We start from the raw sequence: 25,729 nt of genomic DNA, 5'->3' as shown, positions 1-25,729 counted from the left end.
TAATTTGACAGGAGATAGTGGTATGCAATTACTTCTTTTAAGGTAACAGCCCAATATTTTAGTACTAAGTGGGTGTATGCTGCAATAATAAGAAGGTTATTGAGAACATTTCTAACCAAATGTCCATTATATTATTTAGCTAAATCATACACTTGCTTTTATCTAGAATTGCAGCTGCTGTACAGCACAGTATGGCCTGTGCAATGGTTACACAATGTCCTCCGTCTGCCTGTGAGGAGCGTTATTCCAGAAGATGCTTCTTTAGCTCTTCTGCTATTTCCTATTCCAGCTCTGGGAAATATGTTGGATCTTCTTCATCCTTCCCCTCTGGTCAAGCAGCTTACATCTCACTGGATGTTCCTCTGATTTCTTCTGGAAGGCTGGGAAATAATCTCCTGAGCTGTGAGTGGGCCTCCTGAGGTGACGCAGCTGAGGTTTGATGGCTGGCGGTGACAAAGGAAGAACAATGATGGTTACCATGCCTAGCATTCACTTGCTGATGGACAAGAAATTAATTCCTCAGAAGCTGCATCCATCCCACTCAGCACAGCCTGTCTGTGCAAAGGAGGGTTTCTCAGCCTGATAGCCAGGAATTTTTTGGGTTAATAGGTAGTTACAAAGGGTTAGGAAAAGGTTCAGGAAAAAAGAGATGTGAAAATATAAATCATAAATAGAGTTGTAAAACTCTAGAATGAAACATGGACATCTCCAAAATTGAAAATTGGGCAATTAAGCATTTCGGAATACTTGATCTTGAAATCATGCCCTTATTCGGACATCCCAGAAGACTACAGCAACACAGGTGAATCCCAACGAATGTTCTCAAGGTTAGGAAACAACAGTTTAGACAGAAGATGAAAGTGCCAAAAGTCTAAATGAAGAAGCAACTTTATATTTACCTATCTACATGTAGATAGCTAAACACCTCACTGTTTTCAAAATACCATTGAACAAGGTCATTTTAAGGCAATAATTCTGTACTGAGATCACGTCTCCCAGAATTCAGGAATAGGTAGATCTGATGGGTTTCGTATGATTTTCCAGTAAACTACAGGCCATTGTGAAAGTCACAAGTGGGCTACATATGAATCTGACTATTCTCAAACTCTTGACTCTGTTTATTTGAATGTATGTCTTGCTTTCCTACATCTTTACATGGGTAGAATAAAAAATTAAACATGACTATGACCAAAATGTATTCATCTTATGCTTAGTTATTATTTGCAAAATAACCAAGAAATAAGTCAATAATTAGCATGATAAGCACTTTAAAAGAAAAGTCATTGCTCTCAGCATGAATCCTAAGAAGAGAAAAAGATTACCCTGTGTGAGCTAGCTAACATCAAATGCTAGAACAGTCACACTCTCATCTTGTTAAACTCCTTGAGTGATTAATCATACTCTAAAATGTCTTGGAAAAAAAAAAACCTACGGATTTCATAAACTTTAGAAATACACATTCAGATTTCTGCATAGTTATAATCTTTCCTGTTCTCAACTACACTAGATTGGCATTCATTAAAAGCTTGAAAAATATCCAGGTGAGTTACTGTTCTTTGAGGCATATTCACTTTTCAGATTAATTCCGTTTTCTGTACTCAGCATGGATTCAGCCAAACTGTTATTGGATTTTCCATTGCTCAGCATGGGGGAATGTTTATTGTTAACTGGAATTTTACTGGAGTTGTTGCCAGCAGAGATGACTTGGCTAATAGGTTTAAGGGGGTTTATCCAGAACACTGACAGTGCTGTTTATCATCCTCATACAGGATTTGATAAAGGGGAATCCATGACATTTAATTTCTTCAGGCTTTAGCAACTCAAAGTGATGAGAAGACGACTGTCTCTCAGGACTCTGGAGTTCTATTCCCAGATTTCTCACTGACTTCTTGTGTGACCTGGACTATAACATTCACCCCAGTTTCTCCACATGTAAAATGGGAATAAAAATGAGAATACTTACCTCACTTGGGTTTTGTAGGCTTCAATAGGTTATGATTCTCAGGATCTTCATGCATGGAGTGATGTAAGTATTACAAGTTTCTAACCTTGATGCTGCTAAGGCATGAATTTCCTTTTTTTCTTAATTTAGGGAAAATAAATAATTATTTTTTAAGATCATGGCTATCATCAAGGTAATGAAAGCAGAGAATAGGTATTTGGACAGTGCCAGCGCAGACTAGAAAAGTTACACAACTAGCATCACGCAGAGAGGCTATCTGTGTGTTGCTCAGACGCTGATTAAGCAAGGAGGCTAACAGTGCATTAGCCGCTCTGTTTGCTCTGGCCAGCGGGATGTGCAACCCAGCATCTTACAGAACAGCAGTCGTGCAAACCTCAGATTTGGCTAGGACGGCACCCACCCGGTATTTCCTCTCATCCTTTCTTTGATACAACTCTTCTTTTGATTCTTCAGAGAGGTCAGAACTCCCTCTAGCTGCTTGGTATAAACACCTGCCCTACATCAACATTATGCCTCGATTTGCTTAAGAGGTAATGGTGATGAAAGAATGAATGCCAGAGCTGCCGCTTAGTAGACAACTGCAAATGAAAAATGAGTCTAGGCTGCTGGGAAGATCTCACCCAGCACTAGTCCTCAGGCTCTGCTCACAGCACCACAGCTAAGGGCTGCCAACCTCATACCACCCTATGCCCTTCCTGAGGGACACACACCTTTAACTGGTGTCAGTATTTTCAAAGAGTTCTGCTAAGCAGAAGGGAGTGTAAAGCTTGTAATCTGCTTCAAAGTTTTTGGTAAAACCCTGTAGGTTGGATTTGATGCACCTTAGGTTTAACTACAGATATTGTGTTGAAGTGGGGCAGGATTTGAGGATATCTGCAAACATATTTACAGCAGACCAACTAACAGGTTTCAGAGAACAACGCAACTTGTACAATGCTTACACGAAGGAACAAGAACTGTTCATTTCCCATCCCTCTTGCCCCCACCATGCATAACACAAAAGCAGCCTACTACACTCCACGCAACTCCAGTTAGATTAATAGCTTGAGGCACTACACCAGAAGCTATTATTTTGTATTAGCAGTGATGGATGCTCCTATAAGCAGACATAGATAATGCATGAGAGACTGTTTTGGAAGTGGAGGCACATATACAGAAGGGCAGGTGAACAAACATGCTGGATTTGCCACAGTTTAAACCATTCAACCATGAGTCAAGAAACCACAGGAATACCAAATACTGACACAAGTTCTACCCTTTAAATGGATCCCAAGGTGTGCCATGCACCCACTGGGTGAGGTCAACAAGAGAGCCCATCAAAACCCAATTATTTTGCAGATGATCACTTGAACTAACTGTCCAGACAATGCCAAGAGCTTCAATCTCATGGATAATCCAAAGAGGAGAAAAACAGCACCCCCCATCACCCCCATGTCACAGTGCCAGCACCCGGTAACGCAGCAGTCACAATGCCCCGGAGCAGGATAAAAGGGAGCATCCTCCCGTGTCCCACTGCCAGAGCTGGCCTGGGGGCAGCCCCAAGACATCTGAGAAGAAATCCTTGAGGATGAATTACTTGGCTAGTGGAATTACTTGGCGGGGACTGAGGGAGGAAGACCAGAGGCTGGGTGAGGCTGCTGGAGGTGAGAAGAACCACACCAATGCCTGGAGGCGCCCAAGGCTGTCAGGCCTTTTCAGCTGGATAGCAGTGGCAAGACCAAGGGAATGCCTTCTGGAGGAGCACTGCAGAGCTCACCATCCTCATCCCCTGTGGAGCCAGGGGCAGCAGCCATAAGAAATGGGATGAAGAGATGTTGGCAGGGGTCCCAGTGCTTTGGAGCACCCACTGGTGTCCTGCCAGGTGCAGGGAGGATTCTTGCCCCCAAGGTCGATCAGGCCGGGGGCATTTGGCCACTCTCGGAAGCCCCTGAGGTGGCTCCAGGTTGAGGGAGGAGAATAGGGCTCGGGAGGCTGACCAGCCCGTGGGACGAGGAGGCAGGTCTTGCTCACGTGCTCAGGGACTAGCCGATCGCCAGCACTGGGGTCAGGAAGGAATTTTCCCCTGGGGCAGATTGGCACTGGTCCCCGGGGGTTTTTTGCCTTCCTCTGCAGCACTGAGCATGGCCACTTGTCAGGGCTCCTCGGGTCCCTTTTGGCTGGGTCACTGCCTGCTGCTCATGCACCACGAAGACGGCCTCTCATGCCCTGCAGCTGGGGGGAGGAAGGCTTTTTTTCCCCCAGGGTGGGCTAGTGAGTGTCCCTGGGGTTTTTTTGCCTTCCTCTGCAGCACTGAGCACGGCCATCTGCCAGGGCCCCTTTGGGCCATTTTGGCTAGGTGCCTGCTGCTCCTGCTCCACGAAGGTGGCCCTCGTGCCCCGCATCCGGGGGGAGGAAGCTTTCTGGACTCCTAGGGTGGGCCCCCAGTGTGGCCCTGGGGGTTGCTTCTTGTCCTCTGTAGCACTGAGCACAGCCCCTTGCCAGGGCTCCTCCGGGACCTTTCAGGTCGGTTCTTGCCTGCTGCTCTTGCACCTCCAAGGTGCCACTCATGCCCTGGATCCCTCGGGCTCTCTTGCCCAGGGCAAGTTTGTAACGGGAGCGAGCTCTGCTCTTCCCTCTGTTTCGTTTCCCCCGGGGTTCTTGCTTGTGCAAATCATTCTGTGCTTGGAAGGGCTCCAGGCTCGCTGCACCATCCAGAGCTGCCACTTTTCAGCTCTCCCTGCGTGCAATACTTCATGCATCACATGCTTTTCATGCATCACTGGCCAAGAAGCACAGCGGAGCAAGTTTTGGAATGCAGAAATTATGTTTGTCGTGGATACCTGTCATACTTTGGAAAACACCCCACGGTACCACACACCTCTTCTTCTTCTTTAGTGTGTGGTTGGTCCTGATCCTCATTCTTCACGTTCTCGCTCTTCAGGAACCAGGGACTGCTTGCCCTGTTTTCCTGCTCCTACTTTCTGCAGCTCTGCTTTGCCAGGCTGCAAGGGATGTTTTTTCAAGCTAAACTGAAGAACGCATCAGCCTGCTCCTGGCTACGCATGCGCGTTGTGTTCATGCTTGTGAGCATCGGCTATGAAATGGATTCAGAAAAATAACAAATAACATAAAATAACATAAAATAGCATAAAATAAAATCCTGTTTCCACTTGTGGCCTTTGTGATATGTGTCCTTGAAAGCGTTTTTGGCGCTGAAAACCCCCTGGCATTGCAGGCAAGTAACAGCCTCACGGTTATTTGAGCCCCGGTGAGAACAGACCCGCAGAGCCGTGCTCTGTGGTGCCTCGAGCTCTGCCTGACACGCCGTGCCCTGGGCCTGAGGGCTCCCCCCAGGAGAGCAGCTCTGGGCAGTGCAGGGCCCAGGCCCACCCAGGGGACGGGGGCAGAGACGGGCACAGCGACAACACGGCTCCGGCAGGGACTGAAGGCTGAGCCGAGACACGTCCCCGGGCCCTTGGCAGCAGAGGGTGGGCGTGGGGGTCCCAGGGGAGGCCGGTCCCGCCATTGGGGCCTATCAGCCCCCCCAGCACCCTGGCAGAAGTAGACTTCCAAAAGTTTCCAAGCCACAAAAAGAAAAAATGTAGTCACTCAGTGCTTGTAAATAATACTTCTGGGTACATCAATGCCCCTACTGTGCTTCCTCACCATACAAAGTGCAGGATCCTTGGAGGAATGGTTGATTCATCCTCTTTGCGCTGAGAAAAAGGAGTTGTTCCAGGAGACAGCAGACCTGCCCGCGGCAGCTGGGCTCTCTGCGGCACCGTGAGATGTGGCTGAGCTGCCGGTTTCACAATGGTCAAGCCCAGATGGCAGCACTGCCAGGGCTCTCTCCTGCACGCAGCCGCCTAACCTCGTAAAACTTCCCCAGCTTTGTGACCTCTTGGGTGTTTCTTCCTCTCGCACACTTTAAATTGGCAAGGCACAGATTCAAAAGTTAGTGATGAGGAGGACTGGCCAACCTGACGGCAAAGAGACAGACGGGATCACGCACACACGCTCCTGTTCTCATCAGCCTCGCTCCTTCAGAAGTGAGACTAAACCCAACGCAATAACGCTTCCCCTTTTTATTCAAGGCACTGCATGTGATTCAGAGAAAAGCCAGCAAGGCAGTAACAATTCCTCAATTAGAAAATTGTGTGTGTTTACAGCAGACTGTTTTTTAACTACGCATTAATTAGTGGCTGCTTCCAGCAAAAGCAACCCCCTGAAACATGATCTTATAGAGCATAAAGAAACAACACCATAATGGCTGTAAACAAAATGCATCACTTAACTATATACATGGAAAATATTGCACTATTATCCGCTTCCCATCACATGCTGTAAATAGCTGCACGGGAAGAGCTGATTTGCAAACTGTACCAGAGTAAACAGTTTGCTGCGTAAGCCACGGTAACAGGGTACGGGTAGGAAGGTACCAGTGTTAAAACAGCCAAATAGAGAAAACCCACTGGGTCCCTAAACCAGTCTGTGCCAAAACATACACTGAGGTGGGAGCTGCCTAATGAAGAGAGAGTCAAAACACAGCTAGTCATTTCCGTAGGTGCCAGACAGAAGGCACCTTCCTGTAATTCAACATGAGATCGTCACAGTGAATATCGCTACTGGAAGTAAGGCTGGCTGGCAACAAATGCAGTGTCTTTTTGCAAAAGAGGACGCTATTAAGTTGATCGCTCCCCTCTCTCAAAGGTGGATCCTCCCTACTGCTGTTTTTCTAATCATAACAGTTAACAGATCCCTAGATCGCATAGTTTTAAAGGGGAGTAAATGTTATCATTCCCAAACAGATGAGGAAACTGGGGCACACTGGAAGGACTTGAGCAAGGTCATTTACCAAGTCAGCAATAATGAAGGGACTGTACCTGGTAGCTTATGCCAAAACCCTCTCTTCTGCATTTATATTCTCTACCTTCTTATTATAATGGTGGTCTGCAGGCTCAGAACAAGGATCACACATAAGAAGGGATGCGGGATTTGTTGTTTGCAGGTACCCATTAATGGATCGATGGGTTAAAAGTGGTATAGTGTTGGAGAAATGGATGAAAAACCCTGTGTAAGCATTGCTTGTTAAAAATAAACAAGGGACCAATGCAAACATGCTAAAATGTATAAAAAGTGAGCTAGTTTTAAAATTAGATCTGTTTACATTAGGTGAGAGTTATGGCTGTAGTGTGACATGAATGTTTCATGTCACAATTTTTCCTTAAAAAAAAAAGTCTTTTTTTTCCTCCAAAAAGCAAGATCTCTCCAAAATCTCTCCAAAGAGCAAGACCTCTAAATGCCACCTGCAGGAGAATCCTGGGTGAAAACATCTAAAGTACTAGACTCCCCTATGAATATAAATACAAGAATTTAACAACTGCTGGGACCCTATGAGAAATAGGCAATATATACAGGTAATACTTATTGTCACTGCAAATGATGAGACACTTCAGAAATTAAGAGGATGTATTTATGATATTTCCTATTCCATGCTTTCTATCTAAAAAATGTCTTGGGTTAGATAGCTGGGAGTCCTCATGTGAGCATGCTCTTCAGAGGTTTCAATTTTACCTTCAATGATTGTCCATTGTTGTTCTCGAGCAGGACAGTAATCCATGGAGCACATTGTTTTACTAAGGGAATACAGTGTTTTGAACTCCCTCACACTCGTACTCGTTCTTCTCCTTACTTACACCCAAGCAGTGGCTGCAGCTGTGCCTGGTGAAACAATCTGCTAAGGTGGCAGCTGTGAAGGAGCATCACTCCGTGAACAGCTTGGAGAACTGAAACAGCACAGAAACATGCTACTGCACATTGGCATCTATATATGGAGCCACACCATAACTCATCTGCTAGCACAGCAGCCGCTGATAAATATATCTGTAGTTAAACTTTTTAAGTACTTTGCTTGACGTTTGGGGTTTTTTTCCTGGTGATTTCTTGTTGTCTTCCTGCAGACTTACTCTTTCTTTCACCTACTGTGAATTATACGTATACGAATGCCCTTGCATACACACATGCAAGGTAGTATCTTGTTCACACTAAGCCATTATTTTGTGTAACTGCTTCATACTACCCTCCCTTTCTTCTGACAGTTCTGTGGGACAAAGATGAAGGGAGTAAGAAAATGGTTGTCATTGTGAAATAGAAGTTGAAGGCACAAAAAAACCTATGCTTGGCTCCACAAAAACAGCCTTATTCAGCATCTGTGTCCATGTGATAAAGGCCCAAATTAATTTGCTGATTGAATTAAATAGTCTGCGAAGCCTGCACTGCAAGCCACAAAACTTAAGGTATTTGATTAAAAAACCTGAAATGCAGTAAAGACTGTTAAAAACAACAGTTCATTTGTTCAGCCCCAGTGAATGGGTTTAACATTTTAATGTGATGTGTAAAAGTCACACCATACTTGGAGAAGAAGTCATCTGTTTATGTCCATCTCCCAAACATAGGCACTGTGAGTGCCTATTTCTAAAGCTGTGCATATAAGCAAATTAGAGTGAGGTGGCACCGACTGACCTGGCAATGTAAGGTGGTTTGCAGAGGAACCCGAGCCTGGTAAGTCAGCTGAACGTCGCACTGGACCTTTAAAAAGAAAGAGTAGTTTCAGCACAGATGGATAAACGGTAGTCCCACCAGCCATGAAAATGCTTTTTATAGTGTTGCCACTACTGTGAGGTGTTTGTTGCCTTCTTTCTGCCATTTCTTATCCATGGTTTTAAGTGAGGCTGACTGGGAAAGTAGCCTCACTCCTGTAGAACTTTCTATCTAAAGGAATCAATATCAAACATATCTTCCTTCTTTTTATCTCTTACCAGCTTTGGGTGGATATACCTGAGTTATTGATTCTGGAAGTTTCACGTTCTTAAGTTTCGGACCTATGAACAGTTGCCAGATCTCAGACAGCTTTCCCTTCAGCTACCTCCGTGTCCCCACAGAACTGGCAATTGCCAGTTTTATTGCCCGGCACAGCGCTGAAGGCAGTTTCACAGCACTTACCTTGCTTCTGTGGCAGTTCAGCAAGCGGCTGGCATCACTTTGGGAACCACCGGCTGGTAACAGCTCCGGACATTTATGTCACTGGCTATATGCGCCAGAGAAAGGACTCTGATACTTTATTTGCAAGCGGAGGTGAGTCACCCACATCATTAGATGCCTTTTCCAAACCATCTTTTCTCTCTTCTTGCTTATGTGGCAGTCAGTATTTTTGATTTGAAGATCACAGTCGACTGCATCAACACCCTCAACATCTAACAGAAATTGGCAGCTTGGCTTCATCTCTACTTGCACTGGACTGGAGGTACATGCAGACTCAAACCAAGCCGGTACGGTACAAGAATACAAGCAAGTACATTGGTGAGCACATTGTGTGTTCTTCAGGAAATCAATAACAGTGAACCTCCCAGAGAGGAATGGAGTGAATTAAAACTGGAATTTCAGGCAAAAGGGAATGCACAAAGCCTTTCACGCTTGTATTGAACATCCCTGAACTTTACATTCTCCTTAGAGAGAATGGCTTGGTCTCTGCCACTCTTTATCGTGATTTTTTCCTTTTTTAAGGAAAAGATCAAATAGAAAAACAGCAGCGGTATGGGAAAAGTCTGGTCATTACTTGTACGGTGTGATGACTGCTGCTCAGACACCCCCTGAGTCTACCTGTGGAGCAAGATACTTCATAGAAGGTGCTATGTAGAGATGTAGCTGAAATGCTGTGAAAGGAGGTCTATAAGCAATACTGGAGCACAGGACACCAGCCCTGGGAGATTGATACTCATGCTCCAAGTGGCACAGAAAAAAAAATCACACGAGCAAGCATTTCAGTGGGCATGAGCGTGGTGTGCTGTTGTTGGTTTAGATGCTCTTATGGGCTGTGATTGCAGTCAAAAGAGAAAAGGGGAAAGGTGAGGTTGACATGTCTAATCCCCAAACAGGTAGAGATTTACCTCAGGTTCCTTAAATAAGCTATTTGAATTCTCTACCTCAGTTTCCCTGTCTTTAGAAATTAAGTAATGCCACAATGACAGCTGTCCAAGCAATGTTCCCACTATGCTTAAAAAAAAAGGTTGATTATTACTAGTACTGTATGGGGAGCTGGACGCTGGAAAGCAAATGGCAACTGCCATGCCTGGATCGGATGTTGAAAGCACCAGAACAAAAGGAACCTTCTACAACTTTAATTCAAATGGAGCGGAGACCTCATTGTTTTTATTTGGTAATAGGATGAACATACATGGACTTAGTTACAGAAAAACTGAAATGTTGAAAAATGTTTTGTACATTTAGAGACCACAAGCCTCTTCTTTCAAATAAGGAACTAACAATAAATACATATTGTTTAAAATTGTTCTCAGAACAGTTGAGAATACTTGGCATTACATGGCATCATTCATTTTGGTTTAGCGTGGTTTTTTTTTTCCTTATGAGTCTTAACAAACCAAATAGGTTTTTTTTCATTACCCTACCCACCCAGTCCCAGGAGCAAACTTGCGTTGAGTTTTGCTTTCAGCATGTATTTTAACCTGTGCAAAATAGCGTGACAACCTGCCTCTTTCTTCCTTGAAAAATGTTAGAGAACAGGTGTCTGTTGTTTACTTCAGTTCAATTCAAGAAAGACATCTCCATTATCAGTTCTGCTAATATAAACATACTCTAAAGTTTATGTTCAACTTCATACATAGAATTCCCTGCAGAATGCCAGCTGAGAAAAGGTTATTTTACAAGACCAAGATCCTTGAATTTGGTTAATTTCCCCTTATCCTTCCTACCAATAGGTTTAGTGTTTCTTAACTTTGTTTAGGACCTGTCACTGTAGGGTTAACCACAAGAGCAGTGAAATCTACCATCACACACAAGCCACAATGTCCACCCTTCTTCCCTGCTGAAGGTAGTCAGTGCGCTAGGATTGACTTGGATTGAAGTGCCTACAAGAAGTAGCATCACCAGCACGAAGAGATATATAGTCTTATTTAAACACATCGTGGTGGAAGCAGCTCCTACCACAGCAAAGGAAGACAGCACCACCCTGATGCATTGGCTTTACACAGACCGCACCGCGTCTAATTAGCTGTACACGTTCCGATTTTTTAGCCTTTGGCCCCGGATGCTGTGTTGGGACCGGCAGGACTTTGCATGCAACTTCCTTTGATTTCAGTGCAACTAAAAGAGTGATCAGGCCTTAGGTGTTATTTCGCTCTAAGCTGATGTTGCAAATGCAATGGCTTTTGTCTATCGGGGAAGAAGGGGGAGGAGAAAAGGGAAGGGAAATATTCCTGTGAGAATCTGGGCCTGTAGACAACCAGAAGGTCTGGTAAAAACCCAACCAGAACCCTACAATAAAAATAGCAAATATTTAAAAAAATTGCATATAAAAGTGTATAAAAATATCATCCAAGCAAGAAGAAAAGGAAAATGCTCACTCTGTCATTCTACTGCTAGGTTTTATCACTAGAAAACCCCAATGGCCATAAGTAATTTTGTTTGATAAATGCACTCCTACGACCACCGGCAGAGACAACGGGATTACATATATTCCTCCTACCACTGGATAGCTTCTAAAACCAGGGCGTTGAGTGCACAGCAGTTGATACATACGCACTTGGAAAAAATCGAAAGAATACAAAATGCCAAGAGTGTGCTGTGAGGCTTGTGAGTGAGTGCTGTCGTGCGCTTAGGTATGAGGGTAAATAAATTCGCTAAAACTGAGCTTCAGGTCCTCAGCCAGCTTGCCTGAAAGTAGCTCCATTTTCTTCTACCTGGTGGTCAAGTCACCAGAGCGGGGAAAGCTGATGCCTCGAAGACAGGCATGCATCCTGGTCCTGTTTGGGTACAGATCAGAACCCTCTGTGCTTGCTGGGGATCAAAAGGGACATTGCAGCAATGAGAAGGCAGCCTCAGCAAGCAGAAATGTATGGCCAGCGTTTCATTTTAACAGAAATTAATGGCATTGGCAGTGGTCACCCATCCCGCTCCTGCTTTGATCACAGTAATCAGGTAGGGAAAGGGTTGTCTGGGATTGCAAAACCTATCTGCCTGTGGAAGCAGGGGGAGCATCACGTTAGGATGCACACCTGACACCAAACCAAGACTGGAGCAGACCTGCTTATGTTGTGGGCAACACAAGTGGCAACAACCTCCGTACCCATGTCAGAGGGATCTAAATTTATGCCTTAAAATGTGAAAGCATGTTTTTTTCCCTCCTTTCTACCTGGCCAGCACTGATGCCCAGTCCCCAGAGCAATTTGCATGGAGTCAGTGCCGTGCCACCGGGCTCCTTCTCATCCTCAGCCAGCGCGTTCCTGCTTTTGAGTGCTGATGTTCAGACACCGTGCCAGCACAGCTCTGAGATCAGCACTGGTTCAACACATGCGAAAGCACAGGATCGCTCTGTTGTTTTGAATTATTGGGTGAGGTAATGGATTAAAAAAGAGTAAGAGAAAAGGACTTGATTATGGTATCATTTGCTGAGTATAAATGGCTAACATATGGTATAGATCAGCAGAGGATGATGAGTCATTATTATAGAATGAAATGTGAGGAAAAAGGAGCCAATAAGAAACATTTAAGACCATGTCTCGAGTTCCTGGAGATAGACTAGTTTATTCTAGTTGAAGCGAAAAAAGTACTGTCCTTGTCATGTTCCATCATTTCTAATTTGAATAGCTTATTGTGCTTTTTAATTAAAAGCCACGTTTGGGACCCACTGTAGAATTTGCAAGGACTAACAGCAGAAGTATTTGCCTTTAGCTAGGTGAGCTCACAGACCTTCCGAGTACAAAGGACAGCACTATCGGCTATCTAGTTTGAAATATTTTTGCTTCCAGACTGAGGTTGTAAGACTTTGTAAATACATATGCAAACATTTGCATATTCAAAGGGTCATTTGCAAAAACACCACCATATACAATTCCTCTCTGGCATAACCAATTACATTTTGGAAAGTTTCTCTCCAACCACAAAATTTATGCTTGAAAAAAGAAACATTGAGAAAAAGGAATTTGCCTCCTTCATTCACCCATCAGGAACCAGGGTCCCAAATTCTGATTCATTCTGATGCTAAACGTCCTACTGCATTAACGCATAGTGTGTCTACACCAGCTGGAGCTGGTGTACAAAAGGCTGCACTTTTAGGTAAGCATCCATCTGCCTAGATTGACTACTAAGAAATATGTTTTTAGTCTAAAATTGCAAAATTTCTCTTTTTAATCTACCACGTATTTTATCACCAGCAAAAATAAAGTCGGCTTCTGGCATCTACCTTTTTTCTCAAACATGGAAAACATTAGTGACATCCATCATCCTTTTATAATTAAAGATAGAAATCTGACCATATAACTTTGAAAAAAAATATTGTGTAGTTTCTAAAGAAAGCTGGTTGACTTAAGTGTTTTGAGAGGGTGCATCACAGGTTTTTACATTTAAAAATATTAATTTAAAAAATAAACAAATCCCTTCTTTCACATGTGCGAGGACTTCCGCATGTTGTCACAGAAACACATGGCTCAAATCACTGATTGAGTGCAGCCCAGAGAACTGTCACCCTTTGAGCCATTTAAATAATGAACAGGTGAAAAACATCTTGCTTGCTTGTCTTTTTTTTTTTAAATTATAGTGTGTCCAGGAGTTCAAGCACTATGTCACCATGAGTCAAATTTCTGCTAATTCCCTGAACATCAGTCCAGCTAAAGGAAAAAACACTGATAGGGATACTTGCAATGCATCCCTCCCTATTTTAAGGGGGTAAAGTACCTGGATTCTCCCTCTCAAGTTACACAACAGCTTCTGGGAAGCAGAAGACACCTGGTGCTCTTCCAGCGAGGCAGAGCTTTCTGAGAGCACCAGCAGTCCCTGCGCAGAGGTGGAAGAGTGCCGTCTTTATCACAGAGCTTCCCCGCCTGTGCTGCCCCCCGTAAGAAGCACTCTGGCACCAGAAGACCCCTTTGTGCCTACTGGTGGGTGCTCCCAAATAATTCTGTAGAATTTCAGCACGAGGCCAACCATATGGGCCCTATATTTGCAGAATTTCTGGCTTATTCATTGCTTGCGTAGTCGTACTGAGGACAGAAAAGGAGGGCATCTGAAAATATAATTTCTATACATCTGGGGAAAGTTAGGTAAGGATGTAAAAAGATAAATCCTTTCTCACTCTTTATAAACATAGGCCATTAGCTGAACACCTAATCTTTTTCCACTTTTTTTTTGTTTGTTTGTTTCCTTTCATGGAAAAAAATAAGAGAAAGCAGTTCTGTAATTTTTTTTTCATTTTTATTTTTTTTTTTACACAATAGCACAGTGGCTGATCTCTAGTTTAACTGGGAGGTGTCTAAACATACCATTCCTTGGCTCACAATGCACTAGCGCAATTCTGCAGAGTGTTCCAGGGAGGTGGGGGGGCGGAGTAGGGGAATGTGTGATCCTGGGAGGGGACCCCACGGTAGATGCTTTCATCTGGCCTAGTCTCTTTGTAGGATTTTGATTTCTAGATTTCACTTTCACTTTATATATTTCCAAGCTAATAGATTTCATGGGGATTTTTTTTACATGACAACAAAAAATTCTAAAAAATGCTAATAATCCACTATAGCGTATTCAAATGATTTTAGAAGAGCAGGAGAATGTTAGAGCTAGCTCTGACTGCCTATATATTGCAAAACATTTTGCTGCATACCTGTGTGCCGAGATCAGTAATTTTGACCATGGCATCTCTTCTAGAACGGCAGCTCTGATCTGCAGTCCCCAAGAGATGGCAAATCCACCACTTCCCTTGTTAGCTCCTGCTGGTGGTGAATAACACTAACAATTGAGGAAAAACATTTTCCAGTCTGATCTCACACCTTTGTGCCAGTGCATGAGAAACAAGAACTGACCAGTTGTGAATTAAGCAGTCTGGCTTTGCTGCTTGAAAGAAGTCACTCCCAGAAGGAAAGAAAATATATATCAGAAGCAGCTGAAGAAAAAGATTTAGGTTTTTTTAATTATTATTATTCTACTGTGCATTATCTAAGGCATCTTTAGTCACTGTACATTAGGTAAGGGTAACTTAAAAAATATTGACTAAATCATCCTGCACCTCTGACCAAACACTTGGTGAGAGTATGTTCCCTCTGATTTCAGGGAGAAGTCTGACTAAGCAGGGACTGAGTCACTGCTGCAGTATTTAGTTCTGCATTATTGGTATTTCATCAACATGCCTTCAAAGAGCCTGGTCAGGGATGGAAGTCATATTCTACCACTCTTATCAGACCTGAATGCTGATGGAGGGGGGGAAAGGGGAGGTGGGAAAGTGCTATGTGGTGACACAGCCCTGTGCCTGTCACACGACACGGAGCGTGCTTGACGCTGACTGCAGGGCCACTGTCCTCCCAGCACCCCGCTTTCCTCAGAAAATCTACCCCAGAGCTACCATTGAACCAGGAGCTCACGAATGGGAACACTACGTGCCCTTATATCTATTTTATTTAAATGAGCTGGTTCAGTGAAGCCAGCTGCGAGTTCTAAGAACTGCAAGAGTTATTTTTGTACTTCTTCCTTCTGAAAACATGTGACTGAAGTGCAACCTTTTCACAGCATGAACCTCATCTAAATCTCTGGCTTTGAAAAATCTCAAACTCTGGTGTCCAAAAAAAGAACTCAAAATGTCTCTAGCCTCAATAATCAAAATCCCAGATACAAACACTCCTGAGTGAGAAGGTATTCACGTTTAAATGTAGATTGAGGCTGAGCTCACTGCTGTGATTTTTGCTAGTGTCGCAAGAAGTTCGTCCCTGTACATGCACAGTTTAAGCAGAAACAGAGACCCAAGCTCTAATATAGGCTGGTGGTAAAGTCCTGTGCTTTTGAACATGAAAAGGAAACACCAAAGATTTACCTTCCTAAGCCAATGTTTTTCATGTTCTCCACATAGCAAAGAGCCATGACAGCAGTCTGATTCCTTGTAAAAGACACAGACGACTAACACAGCAAGACCTCATCCTGAAGAAAAAAGAGTTAGGCAAAAAACAGTTGTATGTGTGTGTACGTGTCTTGATTTCCACATAAGACAGTTAAAATTACGTACAATTAACTGGATCCCTACCAAGATCCCAAGCCAGGAAAGCACTTACATATGTGTTTGACGTTTCTCATACAAAGATACCTTCCTGAATAAAGGACTGAGCGAGTTAGTTTTTAAACATCTCGTCTTTAAAATGGGCCAAAATGATGGCTACTTTCCATGTATCTAACTCCACTGGATGAGACAGTTTTATCCACCAACTCCAGCAGTGTATTTAGGACACACTTTTTCTTTTTGATTTTGTCTGTCTGTACTTCTCCAGCAATGCTTTTCTTTTTCTTTGGCCTGTCCATTCAGTCAGTGATAAAAGAAAGACCACACTGAGATGAAAGTAAGAATTGATCCATGTGATTCCCTGCTGCCCTTCTTCTCTTAGATCTTCAGGTCAGAAAAAGAGTGGTTACTAGTAGCCCATGAGCAAATGTGGGAAACAGCTCATTATCTGTAATCTCAAGTTAAGGCAGGCACATCAAGCAGTACATTAGTGCATGCTCTCAGAGTCCGACAACAAAATTTACCCCAAGGGAATATCGCTTTCATTGATTATTTCTTTCCTATTACTAAGTGCAAAACCAGAAAAAAATCAAGGGTTGACTGAGTCTGCCTGCTGTTTAGAAACGAAAATATTTTGCTATCATTGCATCACCTGGGAAAGATATCAAATCCTAACAAATAGTCAAATGACTACAAATTCACCATTCTTATTAATAAAATCTTCCATGGCAAGGGTAAAACTGTTGACAAATTCTGTCTACCAGCAATAGGAAAAGACTCTTGGGGAAAAGAAAAAGAGTAAAAGTGAAGTATTATCAAGTTTTCTTTTTTTTTTTATATATTCTTTTGCATCATCCTAATGTTGGTTTCATAAACTGAGGCACAGCAAAGGGCAATACCAGCTTTTGAAGATGACTCTCATCTATTTGCTCGACCTGTCCAGAAAAATGGAACCATTTGCATCAGGAAATCACCACTGTTTTTTTTAAGAAAAAACTTCCCAGAACAACAAAAAATGCACACATACACGAAAAAACAAACAAAACCAAAACTGACCCAAAAAACCAAGGCCCCCACCCTAGAACCCAGAGTCATTAGCTGTGAAGTAGCCAGTGGGAGGAGGAGTGTTTTGACAGTTGTTTAATGCCTTCCCCAGAAACTGGTCTTTGTGGAAGGAGGAGGAGAACGGGAATGAAGAAGCTCAGCTAAAATGATGAAAGAAATTTGCAGTCTCTTTTTTTATATATTTTTACTCTTCCGTATCTGGAAAAAAAAAAAAGAAAAAGAAAAGCGTCAAATGCTGCCTTTCTCCCCTTTGTCCAGGAAGCAGGTAATCTGGGAAAGAAAAAGAAGGGTATCAGTTTAGACAGCCTCATTTCCTCCAAGCAGTGCAGCTTTGCTTAACTGTTGAAAGGCTGAAAGGTGAGGCGCACCAAAGCGATACCTCATATTGGCTCAACTGGAAATATCATTCTATCCTACACAAAGTGAAATCCATTGCTCTCTGACTAAGCCAGTGGGAATGCAACCTTTGGCATCAATGGGGTCATGTAACAGAGTCCAGCAGGCTTAGATCAAGAGATCCCATTAGGTTTCTTTGCTGTAGGGCTCTCTGATCACCCTTGCTCACTAGCTCCTCCTGTACCTTTTTGCTCATGACAGCAACAATGTTGTGCATGTGGTTTGAGGTGAAGAAGAGAAAATGCTCCAAACACAAAAGAGCACTACCTTTTAAAAGCCCCTTTTTCCCAAAGAGCTTGCCATGAAAAGCACAGCCTTATGTATGGATAGGTGCCTGAGATCTAACAAAGCATGTGCATTTTACAATCTGCTTGACCCCTCTGCCAAATATTTATAATCCCTTGCTCTCCAAATTAGGCTATATTTGACTAACATTTTCCTGAATGTACAAACATAACTGTTTTCTATGTAGTTATACCTCAAGTGCATCTTCAGGAAGAAATGTAGGCAAGAAACATTTTTCTTTATTTCTAGTGAAAGAGGACAATTTCTAATGAAAGAGGACACTCTATCCAACGCTCCTCATACCCTCCTCTAAAATCCTCTGGAAAAGCTTCAAACAGGAACATGAATATTTTACTTTATATTGGCCGTCCCAACCAGTTATCTGAATACACCTGGCACTCTGCTTAGCTACTGTTATTCTGACAATGCTTATGCCAGCAGAGTTTCACAGTGCATTTGAAAGGGTCTCTCAACCAAGGAGATGCAGCCCAAGGAGAGACAAATTTATCTGTAAGGCTGGGCATGCCTCAGAAGGTGTTATTACATCAGAATCTCTTTGGCTCCTTTCAGAAAACCAGCTTCTTTTGCCTTCAATAATATATTGCTTTTTTTGGGCAAAGAAAAAAAAAGACTGGCAGAACAAAGGTCTAAGGCTTTGCTGCTAGATTGCATTTTCTTTGATGAATGTATAGCAATGGCTGCACAGATCTGTTAGTGAGTTGGTATCATTTTCTTCTACTATGTAGTAGCAGGGGGACTTTTTCTTTCCGGATGGTCCCCTGTAAGTTGGTACAATATCTTGCTCACTGATGCAATTCTAAGATACTGTTGTAAAAAATTAAGCTTTCAGCATTTCATTGGATTTATTTAGACTGAATTACCACATTCCCAGCACTATCAACAGCATAATCTACAATGGGCAATAGTAACAGCCATAACAATAGTACTACACTTCCTTGATGTCTTCCATCTAAAAAGTTCAGCCTGATTTACTATCATTAACAGGATCATAACAATCCTGTGAGATGTATCATTAGCCACATTTTAAAGAGAAAATACTGACCCAGAAGGAAAGGTAATAATTTGGGACACATCCATTAACTGGACTAAATGACATCTTTGACCAGTCATTATTTCTGAATCTCTCAAATGATTTGCTGATTCACACCAGAATCTGAAACAGAGCTCGAAGTACCACAGAACATGATATCCCATTCCTATGCCATCCATTCTCACAAGACTTTTAACCCCTCCCCATCCCCTTTAGTGAAACAAGGGAAAATGCAACGTTTTTTTCCAGACTCTAGAAGTTCCCTACGGAGAACTGAGTCATATATTGCTTTTTGCTTGTTAGCCACATCGTCAGCTCCAATGAGAACATTCCAGTACAGCATTTGCTTTAAATTGTTTTTCTACTTGGTGGAGCAGGTATGTTGGTTTCCTAGCTGAATTTCCCTTTGAATACAATATAGCTTCCCTACAACTACCTTAACCTTGGACGTGATTCAGCCTCTTTCTCATTTCAGCACAATAGATCCAGTGCAAATATTAGTACGTATCAACAGAGATAATTGAAAGAGGAAAAAGAGTGAATATACAGCGCTAGGTACACAGGAAGACTTTAAGTAATTCACTTGGCATATATTGAATTTCGTTATCTGAAATAGCCTCGTCTGAATGCACATCTCAGTCCTTCAGTGTTGCTGATGAACTTATATTGTTTGTCAAGGTTGAGTATTGGCCCTCCCCTTGATCACTAATGTAAACACCAGTGACTTCTACAGCTCTTCATGCGATACCAGCACCCACTGTGAGGAGATTATTAAATCCATTTCTGCTACCAGCTTGCAGTTGATATTACAGCATTTTTAACTTGTGCTGGCTGGATTATGGATATATGTATTTACTATGTTACTATACAGTCTTGACATACTGAAATGAAAATGGACTGCGGTTTGTCTTTTCCTTCACACAGAATTACTCAGCGTATGACTGTATCCATACAGCAAGGAAGCTGGCTGTCAGTTTTGCACAATCAGTGATTAATCTCACACATTTGCCTCTCTTTTTCCGATAAAACAAATGGAGTCCAAGGCCTTACAAGAACTACCCATTTTAACAGTTGGCGTTTATTATGCCTGTCCAATGCAAACTTTCACAATCTGCTACCCAGTTGGAGAACAGGAACAGAGCCCCAGAAGCATTTAGACTGAGGTGAGAGTTTAGACTGACTCAAAAACTACACCTGTTCTGTAATGACTCACGCTCCTCACTGAGCGTAAATCACAGGCGTGATGCCGGTTGTACCAGCTGGAAGTGGAGAGCTGACCTCTCCCAGCACCGCTTCTGAAGGTGGCCGTCTCTGCTGCTCCAACCAAACGCCTGACCTTGCCCTCCATCCCTTCCTCCCCAGTACTGCCCAGAGAGGGCTCAAGGACACCTCCCCACAGCTTCCGGTGCTGGGTCAGGCTGTCAGGACAAGACTGAGCCCTCTGGTTTTCAAATTGCATTTAAAAGAAAAGTCTGCTATTTTCTCTCCTGAAAAATAAATGCTGAATGCAGACTGCAGGACAGCATGATGGGGAATAAGGATTTCATGGGCAGGGTTTTTCTCGCAAACTACTTAGCTTGCTTGGCAATCCCTCTTGATGAAAGTGTTTGTGAGGTTATTGCATGGTCCCTGTTTCCTCTGCTCAAATATGCGTTCCTTCAGCATTATAACCATACTTAATTATGAAGGAAGCACAAGATGACAGCACAATTATCCAGGATTACATACTCAGATTTTCATTCTAAGCAGATTGCGGTAACCTTGCAGTTCACTTGTGAAAAAGTTGTGCTTAGCATGAACAATTCTCATCTTCTTAGCATGCTGGATGAGCACTTCTACAGGATGGGAGTACTCCACCACACCACCAAATAACATCGCCCTTGAGGTAGTATTACCCCAAGATATTTTTGAGTTAGAGTTTTAGTACACAGAAAAAGCAAAACAAGAGAGCCTCAGTTAACTATATGCATTCAGTACATCCCTTATTGAGCTCCCTATGGTGATGCCTTTTCATGCTTTTATGATGTAACATCATAAAGATATCAACAAAAAAATCAGCATACAATTATATTCAAATTAACATTTTCGTATTTTGTTTATTTTATTCCTGAAAATTTAGGAGAAAAAAGTGAATCCTACAAGTTTTCTCATTTCTCTTAAAATCAGATTCTCTTGTCACACCCCAATAACCATGTGTGTAACACAGACTGTCAGTGTTATGTACTAACATAAACAGCAGATATCAAAAGGGTTGCACTTGAAGGGAAGTTGAATATACAAAGTGTATGCACGCTATGACTCTTTAGCCTGAAAAGGGAGAGTTGCAGGGAGAATCTAATGAAAGGTAAATGAGCGGCGCTAAGAATGTGAACAGGGAACAATTACTCACTGTTTCTCACAGTCCAAGAAGGGGGTTACCAAATGAAATTATCAAGTACTAAATTTGAAACCGATAAAAAGATGTGATTTTTCACATAATGCCTAAGTAAATTTTGAATTGTGTTGCCTCAGTGCCCAGTACACAAAAAGGTACCAGGGCTTTAAAGATAATTAGACAAAGTAATGGAAGAAAAATCCATCAGAGGCTATCCAAGTCAGAGATTTGACCTCTGCCTTAGGTCTCTGGAAGACAGAAAGGTGTAGGGGGGAGGCATTGCTCTGGTTTTGTTCTTTGTTGATTAAGATCTCTGCTATGAAATGTTGTCAGGTAGGTGACAGACACCTAAAGAGACTTTTGGTCTGATCCAGCATGGTTGTTCAAGTGTTCCTAGGAAAGTTGACATGGTGTTTGAAAGTAGCCTCTGCCCTCACTTTTTAAAAGCCTAGACTATTCCAAACTCTGCTCTCCCCCAGCACCCTGCTCCATCCAGGCACTGGGTGAAATGACAACAGAAATGACAAATTGTTGTACTGCAGTTGATATAATAAATCAATTCCTAATGATGCAGTGCACAATGAGGGGAAATAATGGTCTGAGTAAACGTGTCTCAGATAACCCATAATCCAAAAGATAGTTATCCTTCCAGCTACAGATGATGGAAGTATTTGCAGCTGGTGGGGCAGATCACTAATTCTGCCACTTTTAATTCCTTTTGTGGACTCACTCAGCATCTTGCAGGAGTGACCCCTTAATTTTGTAAGCTTATTCCCAAAAGCCTGGCCATTTCTTGTCTCCCGAGTGCTAAAGTGTGCTCTGTCGTCCATGTCCCCATCTGAAAAACACTGTTAAAGCTACTCCTAGTGCTCAGAATAAAATGAAGATGTCAAAAATCTCAGTGCTCAGTTCTCAGCACTGGATGATCCTGTCTCCTGTTAAAGCCATTTGGAAAGCCTTGTCAAAGAAAATTAAGACCATGAAGAAATAAATTCTGCATATTTATGCTATTCTCTTGCTTCTGTTGCACCAGAGATGAATGAGGCCTAAGAAACAAAGTTCAGAAAATCAGTGAAATGAAGAAGAAATATGTGTTATAAGTTAATTCGTCTCCGTTGTCTGTCTTTTTAATGGATGAGAAATTTTACAGTGATTATTTTTTCCAAAGAAAACAGAATGTTACTCGAAGGTGCCTGTGTCCTGTTTAAAGCAAGGGAAAACAAGAATAAATGCTGTTGGAAAAAAGTTTTGAATATTTGTTTTGTAACTGAATTTAAATACCATCATTCTATTCTAGCAGATGACCCAGTGCTTAACATTCATTTTGCTAGGAGGAGAAATTATATTAGCATAGAAGGTATTCTGATTTTTGAGATTTGGCACATAATTATCCCTAAATCATTCATGACGTCAAACAATTTCTAGTCTTGTTCACACTGATGTTGAGTTTTATGCTTGCTTGACAGCTTGCATTACACTTGACCTGAGATCACATCAGTGATGGAAGAAAGAGATTAGCTTCGGTTTAATATGTGTTGTTTGCTTACCAGCACATTATGGAAATACGTAACAGCAGAGAAAAATACAATGAATACATTGGCAATAGTTTGGTTACACCAAATAGCGTTTGAGTTTCCCGAGTAAAGCGTGTACGAAAGAAATTAGAGACGACTTATGCAAAGTGACCTACAGGAATAAGTGCAAAAGCTTATTCTATGTTTGATAATCAAACATAATTCAAAGCTCTGAGCATGTTTGGGTTAAAAGCTAGATGGTTTTCATAAAGAGCTGTTCCGTCCTGGGTGGAAATGAAAACCCCAGTGCTTTTCAAGGCACAAAAGGGATGCCATAGGCAGAAGGATAATCGAAGCCAACAAAGTTTTCAGCCAAATATATGAAGCAGAATTTTGTAATTAGCACTGGGCAAATAATTGCTTCTTTGATTGAATGACTAAACTGAAAAATTAGGATAATACTTAGCTCTGGGTCAGACACAAGTAATTGCTTTATTTCTCTCATGGCAAAAATGATTGTTGGGGAGTGGGTATTTTGGTGGGAGAGGAAATGAAAGATCAAGCTGAGCTTTTCTTCTAACTCAAACAAAACTTTCATTTTTACCATTTACTTAAAGCTGAAGTGAAACATCACTTCAAAGCAAAAATCCTCATTTGGATTTTTTTCAGTGCCTCTTTAGTTTTTGACAACCACTTGTTTTGAATTAGACTTGAATTCCTAAATACTTTAGCATGGTTCAAAACAGCACTTTTCAACTAATATCACTTGCTGGTTTTCTTCTTCTATGTTTACTATCACCTCCAGGCCCCAGGTTTTGACATCAAGAATAGCAAAGCAGCAGTTTAGAAGCAAAGAAAAGAATGAATTGCCTAGCGATGGACCGATTAATGGTAATAAGTAGTAAAGATTACTATTAGGGTATGAGTTTCAGAAAACTAACCTGTAAATTGACTCTCTCTTCTCTTTGTCCAGCTTCTGTGGACTGAATGGTACAGAACTGCAGACTGAGCAGCCCGAGGGGACTGATATCGCTTTGCCTCTGCCCCCAGGGAGAGACCAGACAGGAGGTCCAGCACACAAAGCAAAGGGCGTGAAGGTACCCACAAGCACCCAGCTGGCAGTTTGTAGAGTGCAGTCTTTACATTTGGATTCCCATACAGTTGACTGCTGGATTTCTTCTGTCTCAATGCTTCTACTTAAACTACTTTGTCAGAGTCCCTATCTGGTAAGATACCTATAGCTGGTATGCTCACATTGGAAGCTACTTGTTCCATGGGGAAGGGACAAGATGAAAGCTAAAGGTCACCGATCTCTTTTGAGGAGCCATTTGGTATTCTTCCTCCTCTTCAGTCATTCCCTTCAGATGTGACCTTATTTTCTCTTTCAGGGCTAAGTGTTGCACAGGGAATAAGAGGCCTGATTGTCATTGGATTGAACATAAATTCATTGAGCTGGGGAGCAAGGAGGACTCACCTCTTGCTGAAGCAGAGAATATCTATGCATCATTGCACAGGCAAATTACCCTAAATGGGGTAAGAAGGACTGTAGCAGAAGCAAGGTCACAGCTCCACTCCCTGACTGGTGCAATAAAATGGCTGATGGTGCAAAATCAAGGAAGAATTTCTGCAACACACTCCGTAAATTACACATTCCTCTATGCCTCTAGGACCATGGACGTTACCCCTGAAGAGCGATGCAGCCACATGCTCTCTCTGAGCACAACTATAATAAAAGGACCAAAGGTAACCTGAAAAAATGTTTCCCGTGAAGTTAACTACTCAAAAAACCCACTTAAGTACCTACAGTGAATTTTTGGTTTAACCATGCGTCTGGAATGAATATTCCAAATATTCACTTAAATCTGAAATCAAGCCAAATGCTGTTCCCAATGTTTAAACTTGTGACGTATATTTGTGACTTCACGTAAACTAGAAGTAAAAAGCAAAAAGGAATCAAGCATCCTAAGGACTTTCTAACTACCTGGCATGGGCTGAACAATGGAAAGTAGGCCTAAAAAGAGATACACGAAAGTAGCAAAGAAAAACCAGGTGTTTTCCAAAAGATTTACACACACACTTGCAAAACAGACAAGTTATAAAATCATCTGCATAATTATACAAGGTACCGTTCTACATATTCCCCATATTCTCATCAAGCATGCATGCCATGGTGATGTAATGTTCCCGAGGTCAGGATGCTAACAACGTATTTTGCATTTAGCTTGAAAGATCACATCACATCGTGTTCATCTTCTGTTTGATATTAAAACTGCATAAAACCTTCTTCAGAGTACATCCCTCTATGCAAATTCCAGCTTGCCTCAGGTGCCACTTGCTAAATTAGACACGCTCATTTTTTTAAGAAGAGGACAAAAAGGATTTTAAAAAGCGCAGACGCTTTTTCGCCCTCCAGTTATCCTATATTGCACCACTATGGAGCAATTGTTCAGCAGAGATAAGTTATTGTGAAATATGTCTTTTTGTATAGCAAAATGCCCTCATGCTTTTAAGCGTGCTTTTCCAGAAGGTATCAGTATAATGCTTTCCGATTTCTAACTTGGGGCACTAACCTCTAATGTAATTCAAATAACAGGCCATAAAAAGAAGTAAGAAAAGGAAGGAAATTGTCTTTAGAAGTAGTCTTAGACTATTGTAATTCCCATTTGCCACTGCTGCTGGATTCTGACATATAATATCAAGAGCACTATCAAGCAGCAAGCAGGAATCCAATGTGTTTGCCTTACAAACTGAAATGGGCTTTTTGCTTCCAATAATAATGGAGGAATCAGCCTATCTTTTGGAATAGAAATAGAAATGGCACCATTATTTATATGACCTGAAATTTACCTTTTTATGTCTCTCAAGAAGATACAGACAAATGCTGTTCATTTACACGCTTGAGTAACCTCTTTTAAAACAACATTGGCATTATGCAGATTACATGAGCAGGGTTTTGCCAGAAGTAGTCTGCTTAGTGTTCATTGCTACGTAGTGGTCTTGGCTAGATCGACACATGTGAAAACCATTATCTTCAGGAGGCTGCAAAGACAGATAA

General features: G+C 42.2%; 1 protein-coding gene across 4 annotated transcripts in view; it reads right to left on the bottom strand.

Moving 5' to 3' along the window:
- Window positions 1–200: 200 nt before the first annotated feature.
- PDE1C (phosphodiesterase 1C) overlaps window positions 201–25,729 on the bottom strand; it is a 315,948-nt gene continuing 290,419 nt past the window's right edge. For 3 of the 4 annotated variants that reach the window (XM_059818718.1, XM_059818719.1, XM_059818720.1), the window contains one exon: window positions 16,009–17,252. In XM_059818718.1, coding sequence (XP_059674701.1) covers window positions 17,239–17,252 — 14 coding nt within the window. In that variant the 3' untranslated portion in view covers window positions 16,009–17,238. Of the gene's footprint in view, window positions 444–8,464; window positions 8,531–16,008; window positions 17,253–25,729 lie in introns of those variants that run through there. The other variant, XM_059818717.1, reaches the window with a different exon arrangement.

The sequence above is a fragment of the Gavia stellata genome, chromosome 6, assembly GCF_030936135.1.
Source record: "Gavia stellata isolate bGavSte3 chromosome 6, bGavSte3.hap2, whole genome shotgun sequence".
Lineage (NCBI taxonomy): Eukaryota > Metazoa > Chordata > Aves > Gaviiformes > Gaviidae > Gavia > Gavia stellata.
This window is presented reverse-complemented; position numbering and strand designations above follow the sequence as displayed.